This window comes from Nymphaea colorata, chromosome 1 (assembly GCF_008831285.2).
Source record: "Nymphaea colorata isolate Beijing-Zhang1983 chromosome 1, ASM883128v2, whole genome shotgun sequence".
In the NCBI taxonomy this organism is placed as follows: domain Eukaryota; kingdom Viridiplantae; phylum Streptophyta; class Magnoliopsida; order Nymphaeales; family Nymphaeaceae; genus Nymphaea; species Nymphaea colorata.
The window spans coordinates 42,252,017-42,267,290 of NC_045138.2; the positions used below are offsets into that span (position 1 = coordinate 42,252,017).

General features: G+C 39.6%; 1 protein-coding gene across 1 annotated transcript in view; it reads left to right on the plus strand.

Moving 5' to 3' along the window:
* The window catches only part of LOC116246894 (sodium/hydrogen exchanger 4), a 53,810-nt gene that overhangs the window by 13,651 nt on the left and 24,885 nt on the right, over positions 1-15,274 (plus strand). The window contains exons 8-11 of the mRNA XM_031618802.1: positions 801-847; positions 930-996; positions 1,096-1,196; positions 7,346-7,447. Of these exons, the coding sequence (XP_031474662.1) occupies positions 801-847; positions 930-996; positions 1,096-1,196; positions 7,346-7,447 (317 nt within the window). The remainder of the gene's footprint in view (positions 1-800; positions 848-929; positions 997-1,095; positions 1,197-7,345; positions 7,448-15,274) is intronic.

The following is a 15,274-nucleotide window of genomic DNA, read 5'->3' on the forward strand; positions in this document are numbered from 1 at the left end:
AATAGTAGGAGAGACATTCACTGTCAGGGGATGCCTCGTCCATAGATGATCTTCTTTTGTGCCTCAATAACTAGGATACACTTTATACCATGTATATGCATGTGATTACAGTGGATGTGGAAAACATTAAAGTAGACATTCTATGGAAAGATGGTAAGTTCCTTGCCATGCACAAGAGGCACACCGATTGGTCCATGTGTAATAAGCACTCTGTACATCCATTAGTGTTTTTCCAAGTTGTCATGCACAAAGTTATGTGTATTACCATCTCTATATTCAATTGCATTTGCTTATCCCAAGACGGGTGGGATAATTTATTAAACAATAAATGCAAGGATGTCTCCACTCCATTATTAGGTCATGGGTGTGAAAGTAGAAAAACAGGAGCTTCTGAAATGTGGTAATGATGAATATATATCTCTATGTGGGCATATGCACATTACATATATAGGTGGTACTTGATTTTTAGGGATGCACTCACATTACATTCATTGCCCACTTTTGTTATGGTACGTTATGAATATCATCAATTTATTTGTATTGTTTACATGAAAAGCACATTGTTATATTGCTATAACAAGTATAGGTTGTCTTTTCATTTGCAAATTCATGAGTATGTGCTTAGTTTCAGTGTGCCACTAATGGGAACATAGGATTAGAAAAGCCATGCTTTGATAGCATGACATGAATTTTCATCTTGAAGTTCCTGAGTAGGAGGCAGTTTCTCTCTAGAATTGTCTCTACCTTTCTTTACTAGTTGCACTCCTTTATTTCCGTGATGTTTTTTTCTCTTACTGCAGACTGGGCTTATGACTTCTTACGTTACGAAGACTTTGTATTTTGGTAGGTAAGGTCGTTTATCTTGCTCTTCTTAAGGCTGTAATTTGCCCGTCTGAAATGGACTGCACTAAATTGTTTCCGTTTCACAGACACTCTACAGATCGTGAGATATCTTTGTTGGCCTTGATGGCCTATCTGTCGTACATGGTTGCAGAGGTTAGGAGTTGATAGTTCTCACTTAGTTCTTATATATGTTTATGTAGTAAGTAAACAAATGGTTTCTGAGTTATGGACTTAACCATTTAACCTCTGCAGCTGTTGCACTTAAGTGGCATTCTCACTGTCTTCTTTTGTGGAATAGTTATGTCCCATTATGCATGGCATAATACAACAGAGAATTCCAGAATTACAACAAGGCAAGTTATTTGGAAATGAAGATGATTTATGTTTCAGATGTGACATAATGCTTAATTGATTTGTTCATTCATAAATTCTCCCTTTAAGAAGACTTTCCGTCAATAAGCAAAATGTTTACGTTATTTTTGTGTAGGTGTATTTTTCATTACATGCATTAAAGTGACAGCAATATTGTTAAGACGTGTTTATATTCAATATTAGGCTTGAGAGGGCACTTGTGTAATAATGTTTCTTTTAATGACTTTCTTGTAACTTTTCCCTCTCCTCTAGTCTATATAAAGAGGAGTTAGGGTTTCTTTCGAGGTTAATCAAAGATTAGTTCTCTTGAAATTTATCATGGTATCAGAGCCCATCGGCGTCAGTTGTCGCCGCCGCCTGATCGGCGTCAGCTGTCGCCGCCGTCTGATCGTTTGCCTCCTGATCGTTTGCCTCTTGCCCGTCGCCGCCGCCGCCTGATCGTCCTGCCCGTCGCCGCTGTCTGATCGTCCTGCCCGTCGCCGCCGGCTGTCCGACCGTCCCCTGCACCCGCCTGCGCGTGTGCACTCTGCCGTTGCTCCGCTGTCTGTCGCTGCTCCGCCCAGCAGACTGAACGCCTGCGCCCGTTGATGCTTCGCCTGTTCTGCCAGCGTCCTCTCTGGCTCTTTCGTTTAGTCTGCTCTCTTTTACACAGCCGTCTTCTCGTCTAGGTCAACATGTCTCGTCTGATTGAGTATTGGTTGCTATCATCTTTATGATCTTTTCGTAGTTATATACATGTGATTGTATATTTCTGCGCTTCTTATTCCGTGGCTCGGTTTCCTCCTTTTTTTTTGAGTTAAAAGATGTCTGAAATTAGTAGTGGAGCTAATACCTCTTCCTTTGTATCGTCGGGAGAGATGAAGAGTTCCCCATTTTTCAGCATTATCACCAAAATGGATGGGGGTAATTACGAGATGTGGGCCATGCAAGTAAAAAGAACCTTGATCGCTCATGACAAGGAATATCTCATATTGGAGCCCGAGCTCGTACAGAAGGTTGGAAAATATACTACTTGGTTCAAAGATAATTCGTTGGTTATGGTATGGATTGTTGGTACTCTCTCTCAAGAAATTGCAAATGAAGTCTTGCACAAGGAAAGTGCAAAGGATATGTGGGATTCCCTTGCTGCCACGTATTCACAGGCAAGAAATGAAACGCGCATTATGCAGCTTCATCATGATATTCATCAGATGCGACAAGATGGCCGACCTCTTCACACTTATTATTCTAGTCTCAAGTCCATGTTTGAGAGACTGAATAGCTACTTTCCCGCATGCAAGTGTGAACAACAAAAAACATACAGAGATATGCTTATGGTAGGGGTATTTCTTTCTGGTTTAGACTCTGTTTATGAATCAGCAAAGAACCAAATGCTTACTAGTCCCTCGATTCCTCCTATTGATGAGGCTTACAGTAGGCTAAGCAGAATTCCGATCTCTACATCGACTGTTCCTGATACCACTTCTACTATGCTTGCTACTCGTGGCAGAGGTGGACCCTTTTTTGCCAGAGGACGAGGGGGCCGTGGCCGTGGCAATACCCCTTTGCGCCCTGTATGTCAGTTTTGTCACCGCATTGGTCATACTGTGGATAAGTGTTGGCAGAAACATGGCCGTCCAGCTTTTGCAAATCAGACTGTATCTACTGATTCTCCTGAGCAGCCTAAGCCTCAGCACACTGCCTCCTCCAGTGAGCTGCATGTAGATGACATTCTCTCTCAGTTGAGGAACTTGATTGGCGACAGAGCCCATCAAGCCCCTGGTCCGACCACTTCTACTGTTCCTACCGCTGCGAGTGCTTCTTCATCTGGTATGTATTCTGCCTATACAGTCTGCTCTGCTACTGACACTACAGATTGGCTTATTGATTCTGGTGCATCGACACATCTCTGTGGGGATAAGGCGCAATTCACCTCTTACGTCCCTACTCCACCGGGTCGTTCGGTTATTCTAGCAGATGGAAAATATTCACCAGTTGTTGGACATAGAGAGGTCCAACTTACTTCATCATTGCTGCTGCAGCACGTTCTTCATGCACCAGAATTCCCCCATAGCCTACTTTCTATCAGTCAGATTACCAGAGAATTAAATTGTCGTGCTATATTTAACTCTTCCTCTCTTGTGTTTCAGGATATACTGACGGGCAGGGTGATTGGCAGTGGCCGTGAACAGGGAGGTCTCTACAGGCTAGTGCATTCCTTTCCCTTTGCTGGATCTACCTCGTCGGGGTCGTCCTCATCCTCGGCTTATACTTGGCATTTACGTTTTGGACATCTCCCGTTTCAGAAACTGCTGCATGTTCTCCCTCAGCTGTCTCATAAGTCTTCTTTTCAATGTGAGTCTTGTCAGTTAGGCAAACACCATCGGTCATCCTTTCCTCTGCGGTCCAGTAGAAGTAGCCACTCTGTGTTTGAGTTACTTCATTTTGATGTTTGGGGCCCGAGTCGTACTCCTGACCTTCAGGGTCATCGGTATTATCTTGTTGCTGTTGATGATTACAGTCGTGTTAGTTGGGTTTTTCTTATGAAACACAAATCTGAAGCGGGTCATGTAATAAAAAATTTTATCAATGAAATTCTGACTCAGTTTGATACTTGTGTCAAGATTGTGCGCTCTGAAAATGCTCTTAAATTCTGTGCTTCCTCTTTAGAACAATTTTTCAGGGATAAGGGTATCATTCACCAAACTTCTTGTGCCTATACCTCAACAAAATGGGGTTGCTGAAAGAAAACACCGACATATTCTTGATGTCGCCAGAACCATTATCATCCACAGCCATGTTCCCCATTCTTACTGGGGAGATGTTGTTCTTACAGCATGCTATCTTATTAATCGCATGCCGTCATCTGTGTTGGGAGATCTTATTCTTTTCTCTGTCCTTTTTCCTGCCAGAGAATTGTTTTCTGTTGCCCCTCGTATTTTTGGATGTGTTGCGTTTGTTCAGTTGCTTGGTCCTGGGAGAGATAAGTTATCCCCTCGGGCTATCAAAACGATCTTTGTTGGTTATTCCCGCACTCAAAAGGGATATCGCTGTTATGATCCTTCTACTCGTCGATATTATGTGAGTGCTGATGTTACATTTTTTGAGTCAACCTCTTATTTCTCTCCAAATGGAACTCAATTACGGGTGCCTGAATTTAGTGATGAAGTCCACCTTCCTTTACCTCTCATGAGTTGTCCACAACCAGTTGCTTTGCGTTTTGGGGCTATCTACTAACGTTGCACTAAACCTGTTGAACCTGCCCACTGTGCTCCTGTGCCTTCACCCAGCACGCCCAAGGTAATTCCTGAACACACAAATTCTGCTGACAATTCTTTATGTGATGATGACACAGGGGACTCTCCAGAGCATGCTCCTGGTCCTCATATTAATGAACTTGATATGCCCATTGCTCAAAGGAAAGGCAAACGCAGTTGCACTTTGCATCCTCTCTCTGGTCATTTATCCATGGATAGACTCACTCCTACTTACCGACAGTTTGTCAAGGGACTGTCGGCTTTAGCTCTTCTATAGTCTCCCATGAACGCTCTTTCTGATCCCAAATGGGTCGCAGCAATGCAAGAAGAGATGGATGCTCTTCAGTCTAGAGGCACCTGGACACTAGTTACTCCTTCATCTGATGCAGCTATTGTTGGTTGTAGATGGGTATTTACTGTTAAATACAGAGCAGATGGCAGCATTGAGAGATATAAGGCTCGCCTGGTTGCTAAAGGCTATACTCAGACTTATGGGGTTGATTATTATGATACCTTCTCTCCTGTGGCACGACATGCTTCTTTACGGGTTCTTCTCGCTGTTGCAGTCAGCAAGAATTGGTCTCTATCACAGCTTGATGTCAAAAATGCCTTTCTGTATGGTGACCTACATGAAAAAGTGTATATGCAGCAACCACCAGGGTTTGTTGCTGAGGGGGAGTGTCAGAAAGTGTGCAGATTGAGAAAGGCAATTTATGGTCTGAAACAAAGTCCTCGAGCTTGGTTCCAAAAATTATCAGAGAATATTGAGAATGAGGGCTTCAGACGTTCTTCGGCCGATCATTCCCTTTTTGTCAAGAAAACTTCTACAGTTTCAGTAATAGTTCTTGTCTATGTTGATGATATCATTGTTACAGGGAATGATATTCAGGGGATTTCCAACATCAAGGATGTCCTTGGACGACACTTTGTCACCAAGGATCTTGGTGAGCTACGCTATTTCCTAGGTATTGAGTTTGCCAGAAATCAGAAGGGTCTTATTATGTGTCAAAGGAAATATGTTACTGATGTTTTGCAAGAGACAGGTATGCTAGGATGTCGACCTGCCTCTACACCCATGGACATCAATACTCGCTTGTATGATGATGATACTGAAGATGTTGATGCTAGACAATATAGAGGGATTGTTGGGAAGCTCCTATATATCACTGTTACTCGACCTGATATTGCCTATGCTGTCAGCAGAGTGAGTCAATTTATGGATAAGCCCAAGAAAGTCCATTGGGATGCTGCTATGATGATTCTCAGGTATCTAAAAAATTCACCAGGAACGGGACTCTTCTTTCAAAATGGTACATCTCTCACTATATCTGTGTATGTTGATGCTGATTATGCGGGATGTCACCTTGACAGAAAATCCATTACTGGATTTTGTGTGTTTATTAGATCCAAATTGGTCACATGGAAGAGTAAGAAGCAGACAGTGGTTGCTAGATCAAGTGCAGAATCTGAGTATAGAGCTATGGCTCAGGCTACTGCTGAAGTTATGTAGGTTAGATCTCTGATGTTGGATCTTACTGTGGAAGTGCCTCTTCCTATGCAATTGTTAGGTGATAACAAAGCTGCTCTGTTTATTGCTAATAATCCTGCTTTTCATGAGAGAACCAAGCATGTTGAAGTAGATTGTCACTATACCAGAGACATGATTCAAAAGGGGTTTGTGAGTACCTCCCATATTTCAACTACAGGGCAAACGGCTGATATTTTTTACTAAAGCTCTTGCAAGAGGACCATTCCAAAGTTGTTGTTCCAAGTTGAGCTTGTTTGACAGATACGCTCCAACTTGAGGGGGAGTGTTAAGACGTGTTTATATTCAATATTAGGCTTGAGAGGGCACTTGTGTAATAATGTTTCTTTTAATGACTTTCTTGTAACTTTTCCTTCTCCTCTAGTCTATATAAAGAGGAGTTAGGGTTTCTTTCGAGGTTAATCAAAGATTAGTTCTCTTGAAATTTATCAAATATAATACATGTGGCACTTTTGAAACGTGATTATCTGCATTTGGCTGGGATTATTGTTTATTCTTAAATTTTTGATATGGAACTATTCTGAGGCCGTTCTCATGCATATGGTTTTAGTACTGTCTACCCCTTAAGGAATCCAAATCAGTGTTGCGTCTATGTCCCAACTATTATACATGACTAATACCAACTGTAGAACGCGACCTGAACATTGGTTTAAATTTCCAATTTGTAAAATTCCCAACACACCCCTACCATAGTTCAGTTGAGTAATCAAAAGGGTTAGGTATGAAGGCGCAAGGTAGTTATGAGATTGGAGTACATGTGTTTTTCATTCTTTCTTGAATTTTCGATATCAAACTATTTTGCAGCCCATTCCTGTATGTGAGATGTTACAGTTTAGTTATGTTTCTTTTAAAATATTGGTCTTTTTTCGTTAGTCATTACTCATTATATAACTGATCTATCCCTGAGAACTAGCACAAATCCTCACATTATTGTGTTATACATGCTTTTTCTAAACATGTTTTCAACAGTTAATAGAATTTAACATTGTATGTTGTTTGTATCTTTTGTTGCACTTACTTGTAGGAGCCTTGGTTTTTGTATTAGATCCTTCTTTGCATATCTTTGTATTGATTTGGGTTCTTTAAATGCTTCAGTTGTTTAATTTTACTTCTTCATGATCCTTATGATTCTCTTCTTCGGCATTTAACATTGCCAGTGGATTTGAAATGTTTAGAGTTCATCTAAAAGAACTGAAGGAACATAATCAAGGGTGTCCTTTGCAACTGTGTTCTAGTGTTTCTTTAGTAGCTTCTCTTACATTTCTCATCTGTTGTTCCCAACTTCCTTCTGGTGTATTTATCATGGTTGTTGAATTCTGATGCGTGTTTTTCATTTTTTTTGTTCCAGGCATGCATTTGCAACAATGTCTTTTATTGCCGAGACGTTCATATTTTTGTATGTGGGAATGGATGCTTTGGACATGGAGAAATGGAAAATGACAAAAACCAGGTCATGCATTCACTTACGAAGTCATGGAAATCATTATTAAGTTATTCTTTCTGTCCATTTTGCAATATAAAGTACCATATGAAGGTCGATAATTAAATGTGTATAGTTGTTTGCTAGGCTGCTGATTCATCTCTTTAGTTTGTTATATAATAGTTTTGTTTTGTATGTTATATCTATGCACATGCACACACACACATATTTAGATGTATGTATGTATGTACTTATGTACATAGTTATCAAGTATTCGCTAATATTACACACAGAAACTGCACATGCCTTTGATATATGAATGTACATTATTATAGATATTATTTATATATAATATTAGTGTTAATTAAATGCACTATGTCATACAATACATTTCATATGGGAAATGTTGTCAAAACCAGGCTGCCACTAAGTTGATTGGCAGTTGCTGGTTAATCACCACTCCAAGTTGAGTCTGATGTTGCGACGGTGCCATTAACAACTACGTCCACTCTAAGTTGGGTCCTGATGTTGTGGTGACACCATTAACAACTACATCTATTCATGAATTATAGTGCAGCAGAGTGAATCATACATAGTACATAAATTTGCCTTCGTAATTGATGAAGTGCATGACCTATCATATGACATAGTATAACAATTGCCTGTACAATTCATAGCTCGACCTGTCCTAAGCATATATGTGCCCAATTCTGCCATAATGGCACGTTAGTGAGTGCACATCATAGCTAACACGTAAATCATCACACATTCATACTCTGGTGGTCAAAACCAAAACATATATGCAACGCTGTGTTTATATAAAATGGTATGGCCTTGCATTTGAATATACAGGACAGTCTCACAACAAAAAATATGGGTAAATAATGATATAAATCGCGATGCCTAGAAATCTTTCTATCCTGGCAATATCACGATGGAGAAGCACCGGTTTTTGCCGATTGATTACCTGAAAACAAACTTCAAACATGTCAGAAATAAACTCAGAGTTGGCCTATCCCAGGGCCTACAATGTATAATCCAAGCAAGAATAAGATGCGAATAACATGGTCCATACACAATGTAGTCCATATGTAGAATAAGTAATCACCGTACATGACATACTACAACAACTGCATGCATACCTACACACATGGTCCTTCGTACTGAAAGATTACAAATTCGTCACTGAGATATGCAATGCTACACACAAGACTGCTGTGCAGTTTATGGTCATCACACACAAACTGAGTCATCGGGGACAAAAAGACATGGGGTACCCTCAGTCGTAACTCCAAACTAGGTTGAGCTAAACTATTGTTGCTACAACAACATCATTTCACCCTTTCCACAAGGATGGGTTTCTTGCTAACAACGTAGGTGAGGTGCACTTCAATAATGAGTCTGTTCTCGGGCACTAGACCCCTGCACCACTTAGCTAACCCTTTTTATAGTGAGCTTGTGCTAGGATCATTTAACTGCTCGCATGCTATGGAAACAGTACGAATCGATTTCCTCCAACATCAAAGGGAAGTGGGAATCAACATGGTGCTTTCTGATGCATGTCTCAGGGGTAAGGACAACCTCCACCCATCAGGGGGATCAGTGCTTGCATGGGGTTGCGTCACATGTGCGTGCATACCCATAAGCAAAAGGGTCAGGCCTGTGGTCGCCAAGCTATGGCTGTCCATTGGTCACGGCCAATTCCGGTGTGGCAAATTGAAATCCATCCGGGTTCTTTAGTCTAATTCGTTGCGTCAATCATGGTGGGGTGCTCTATTACATGCCAAATTAGCTATAGAGGGTCTCTAGGAAAATCGCGGGTTTGGGGCTTTATAAAAACATTACCAAATCGAATCATATTTTTCAAATCCTAGAGCATGAAAAATAGCCGCCAAGCTCAAACCAAGCTGTTTTTTCCCAAACCAAATGTGCTGATGCATAGAACACGAAAAATAGATGTCAACCTAGAATCTGGTGCGAAACCGTGTAGGCTATGATCAACTTTTCAATCATAAAAACCTTGGGGGTCGAGTTTGCCCAACCTTCTCCTTTTAACTTTCTTTTGTTTAAAGAAAGCCAAAATTATTGAGGATTTTTCACTTAAACTCACGGATAATTTAGCCTATCATTAAGGGTTAATCACCTGATTAATTAGGGTGGATGTTTGATTAATTGAAGTTAAGCAATGATTAAGTGGTTCCTAACCCCATTTTGTGATGTTAATAATCTGATTAACATATTACTAATCCTTCTTTTGACTTAAATTGAATTCCTTACGAGTGCTTGGTGGCTTCACTTAAGTTGCTCATTAGTTTTCCAAAACTGTGTTTAGGTTTTCCAGAATTCCTAAAGAAGCTAGATTTCAATTGAATGGTTCTTGTTTTTGCTTTATCGGATTTCAACTCAGTTAGTATTGTTAGAGAGCTGGCAATGAACTCTACCCAATCGTATTGATCTCATATGAAGACTCCAAACCTATGCCACATAGGTTGCTTCTAAATAGCTGGTGCACCCATGTTGATGCTAGTGCTGGTTGCTAGTGCTAGTGCTTCTCCGACATAGCACATCTAGATCAATCAGCCAAATCGGGTCACCATTTTAAATTTATCTCTAATACATAAAGTTTATATTCAATATAGATAAATAAGGCTATTAAACAGTGAAATAACTATGTAGGAAATGATTTACACACACACATATATATATTTTCTAGCCGCATTGGCACCTAATTTTTGTTGAAAAATTTTCATATCTGCCCCAACATGGGCATTCCACACTCATGTGGCATAGCTCCAAACTGCTAGAAAGTAGCATACATAGACATACAAATCACAGAGATCATCTCAAAACAATGGAAGAAAGCTGCCTAGACATAGTTACAGTCCAGGATGTTGAACCTGAGTTGCTTGCATTTAGAACCTTGGTCTGATGTATATGAAAACCATCTTTGTAGACTATTAGCTATCCAAACAAACAACTCAATAGAAGTTAAAGAACCAACCTCTGCATGATAATTTTCTAATAGCTTCTTAGATTTGACAGAGGCAGTTACGTGTTCACATGAGCTGAGCTCAAGCCTAGGTAGGTCTGCTCAAGTTTGACAACTAAAACTTACTTAGCTTCAGTTAAAGTTTAACTTGGCCTGGCTTCCTCAAGCCGATGTCAAACTAAGCTCGAGCTTGCTTGCCTAAGTTTAAGCTGAACTCAAATAATTGTGATACATGAAAGGCATGACAGCATAGGGAATAGAACCTGTACATGTTGCACAAAAGAAAAGATGACCACTGCTTGGCCAATTCACCTTTGGTCACATAAGTGTTAGAAAGATGCATGTGTTATTTTTACAACTTATGCATGCATGCTTAACCAAATTTAATTGAGTTGAATTCATGCAAATCACACGTAGTCAAGCTTGACTATATTCTTGAGCTCAGCTTGTTTATAAATAAAGGGACGTGCTTGTGGGTTGAGCTGAAGTTGCTTGACTCATTACCTAACCCTAAGGGTTGTTTCATGAGTAAGCCCATGGTAAAGGATTCCTTCCTCACCATTGGCACCTGGGGCTGGAAACCTGTATTTGAAATCAAATAGGCCCTTTATGACAGAAAGTATCCAAAAAATTGATCAGCTAATTTTTTTGATTTTTGGCTAAATGCCCAATAACTAAGTAGTCGAAAGCTTGAATGGTAAACTTTTCAAGAACAAGAATTCCAGGAAGAGGAAAAAATATTTTTTTTCATCTTGTTGGTTACTTCATCATGTAGACTCCAATGTTGCAAAAGGCATAATGTATATTAGTCGAGCCGACCTATATGTTGTATCACAGCATATTGTATGTATTGTACGCATATCATAAATTTATTTTTTATTCATAAATGAAAAGGCAAATTCAGAAAAAATAGGTAAAATTCAGAAAAAATCATGAAAAACATGAAATAGTGTTTTGTATAACTCATCACACATGTAATGAACATTCATGATCCATCCTGTATAACTCATCACACATGTAATGAACATTCATGATCCATCATTCATAAGTCATGATATGTTAACAACACCTTAAGAAAGTCACGTCCTTATAACATATATGAAAACTTATGGTAAACTTGATAACAATATTGTTACGGCCAGAGAGAGAGAGAAGCCAAGAATATTATCATTAACGTGACTCTAATCTCAAAGTTAAAGAGATTAGGGCTGGTGGTACATCATTTACAATATTAGTCTAAGCAACATTAGATAATATTAGAAGACCTACACTCAAACTTTTTAATATTGTAGAAACACTCAGGTCGACCGTCTAGAGTATCTAATACTCCCCCTCAAGCTGGAGCATATATATCAATCATGCTCAGCTTGTTACAACTTCACAAAAATTGCCTATGGGGAGAGCCTTGGTAAAAATATCAGCAGTCTGATCTTATGAGGAGACATGAACAATGCTAATAACACCTTCTTGTACTAAGTTCCTAACACAGTGACAATGCACTTCGATGTGTTTTGTCCTCTCATGGAAGACAGTATTGTTTGCGATATACGTTGATGTCCTATCAGAGATATGTAAGATTTTGAATCAAAATACTTTGATTCATCATCATGAATATGAACGCAAGGATTGATGGGAAGTGTGGCAGGTTTAGCCCCCAATAAACTTGTTTATGCAGAAGATCAAGAACATATTTTCTTTGAGATACTACAACTTCTTTACTACTATGGGCCACCTCAATACCAAGAAAATAAAGGAGTTGTCCAAGGTCTTTTGTGACAAAGTGTTTCTATAAAAACTTCTTTGTCTGAGCTATCTCTTGATTACTTTCTCTGGTGAGTACAATCTCATCAACATATACAATAAATATCACTATATCAGATGAACCTTGCTTGTTGAACAACGAGTGATCAAGTTGGGATCGTCGAAATTCATAGTTAGGTACAACCTCAGTTAGCTTATGGAATCATGCACAGAGATTCTGTTTAAGTCCATAAATAGCCTTTTTCAATTTGTATACCTTGGAACACTCCTCCTGTCGCTCAAAACCAGGTGGTTACTGCATACAGATGGTTTCAGAAAGATCTCCGTATAGAAAGACATTTTTCACATCCAGCTAAAAGAGAGGCCAGTCTCGCTGGACAACAAGAGATAATAATCAGTCGAATAGTGTCCAATCGAACCATAGACGAAAAAGTCTCACAGAAGTCAACTCCATAAGTCTGTGTATATCCTTTAGCGACAAGACGTGCTTTGAACCGTTCAATTGAACCATCAGAATGATATTTGATGGTGAACACACATTTGGAGCCAACCACATCACAGTGCATCGGTAGATCCACCAAGTCCTATGTCTCACAAGAAATAAGAGCACCTATTTACTCCTGCATGGCTTGCCTCCATCGGGAATCTAACAAGGATTGATGGTGAGAAGATGGGATAAGGTGACTAAACATAGCTCGATCAAACTACACCAAACTTGTTCTCAAATAGTCAGTAAAGACCGAATTAGAAATCAGATGTAGTATGCACTATCGCTTGCCCTTGCGAATAGCAATAGGGAGATTATCTGCAATGTAGTCATCATTCATACTTGAGTCAGTGTTGTCAGTGGAGCTTACCTCTTGAGAAGATGCTGGTGGGCGGTTGGAAGAGAGACCGTGACAACGAGTGTAAACTAATGAAGGATCAAGGAACCGTTCACGGGACATAGGTTGAGAAGGAGGAATATACTCAATTGACACTGGAGGAATAGGAAGAAAAACAGATACATACATCTCAGACGTAGGAGGATGCAGAGATGAAACATAAGGACGAGACTCAAAGAATGTAACACCCGCATTGATAATCTCTTTCTTGGTATGAAGATCAAAGCACTTATATCCTTTTTGATTGGTAGAGTATCCAATGAATACACATTTGAAGGCTTGGGTAGCAAGTTTGTTTTTGTTTGGGCTTAGGATGTGTACAAAACAGGCATATCCAAATACTATGAGAGATATATGAAATAATGGTCAATCTGGATATAAACAAATGGGAATACGTTATTGGATGGCTGACATGAGTAATCTGTTAATGAGATAGCATGCTTTAAGAATATCATCACCCCAAAAGTAGGCAGACATGTGAGAATGCAACATGAGAGTGCAAGCCACATTTAGGAGTTGCCGATGTTTGCGTTCGGCAACACCATTTTGTTGGGACATTTGGGAACAAATATATTATGGTCAAATTCCATGATTGGTATAGAATTGAAGTAAAACAAAAGATTTGAATTCAATCAGTGCGAATATTTTTGACAATGAAGCCAAACTGAGTTTTTATTTCGTTGACAAATTTTTGAAGAATACATATAACTTGAGATCTTTCCCGTAACAAGAATACTCAACTGACTCTAGTAAAATCATCACTCAAAACAAGATAATACCAAAAACGTGAATGAAAAGAAGCCTGACTAGGGCCCCACACATCCACATGAATAAGATCAAATGGACTTTGACTAGATGGACTCTAAGTCGAAAGCAAACTGTTGTGTGTCATCACACAAGAAAGACTCTGATGCAGACATATCTAGAAACATGCGACGAGTTTGGACAGCCATGGATGACTTAGTCTGAGATGCCACTAGAAAGGAGAAGGCATCGAAGCAAATAAAGATGCAGCAACATCAACTAGGACAGACAGAAAATAGAGGTCGTCACGTTCATAGCTTCTACCAATCATCTTTTCAATTACTAAGTCCTGAAAAAAACATGAACCAAGATAAAAAAATAACTTTTCACTGTAAGTCACTAGCCAATTGCTTAACAGATAACAAATTAATAGGAAACCGAGGAGCATATAGCACATGTGAAATAGTGCCTAGATGTGGGAGATAGATATCACCGCTGCGCAAAATAAGGGACAACTTGCCATCAGTCAGTCTAACGCGTTGTAGTGTAGAGAATCTGATTAATAATGAAAAAAATCATGGTTGATTATCACAATGCTTAGATGTACCAAAATCTATCATCCACGTCATACCTGGGTCATCGGTAGGAGCACCAAGAGAGAATGCTGAGTCTATGACAGTAGTGGCAGATGTAGAGGTGGATGTAGAAGCAAACCTCTGAGCAAGAACAAGATCATATTCATCCTTAAGTTAAGTGGATATGACGTGGATATAGGAGGATCAGTAGAAGACTCAACCATAGATACTGCAGCCTTTGAAGAAGGACCTTTGCCTGCAGTGATTCTACCTCCACCATGCCCAGGTGGACCAACAGAACAAAGGTGTGAGGATGCTTGTCCCAACAATGATCCTTTAAATGACTTAGTTTGCCACAAAAGGTGCATTGAAATCTGTCGTGTCCTGCACCACATCCCCTAGCTCCAATATAAGAACTATGGCCACATCTTCTTGATATTCCAAGCACAGAGACCGGTGTGTTATGCATAGGCTAAGAAAGAGTAACAACAAAGTGACTCAGCCTATTATATGTGTATGCTAAGTCTAGAAGGCCTGTGCGGATTTGAGCCTTTGCAACAAAGTACTCTGAAGATAATCCAAATAAAAACTTTGCTACCATAGCAGTTTCAAAGTGTGATGTATAGCAGTGCTAGCAAGGTGGATGAAGAGTCTTTAACCATTCATACGCAGTAGTCAATATAGGAAAGTATTGTGATAGGTCTTGATCACCTTGCCGTATGTTACATAACTCCTCTTCTACTTGCAAGTTTTTAATAACATTAGTAGCATGAGAATATGTCTTCCTCAAAAAAGACCATATATCTTTAGCCTTGGTATAGTATGCAACTGTTGGAGTTATACATGACTCTACGTTATTAATAATCTATGACATCACAATATTATTGTCTTCATCCCATGCAGT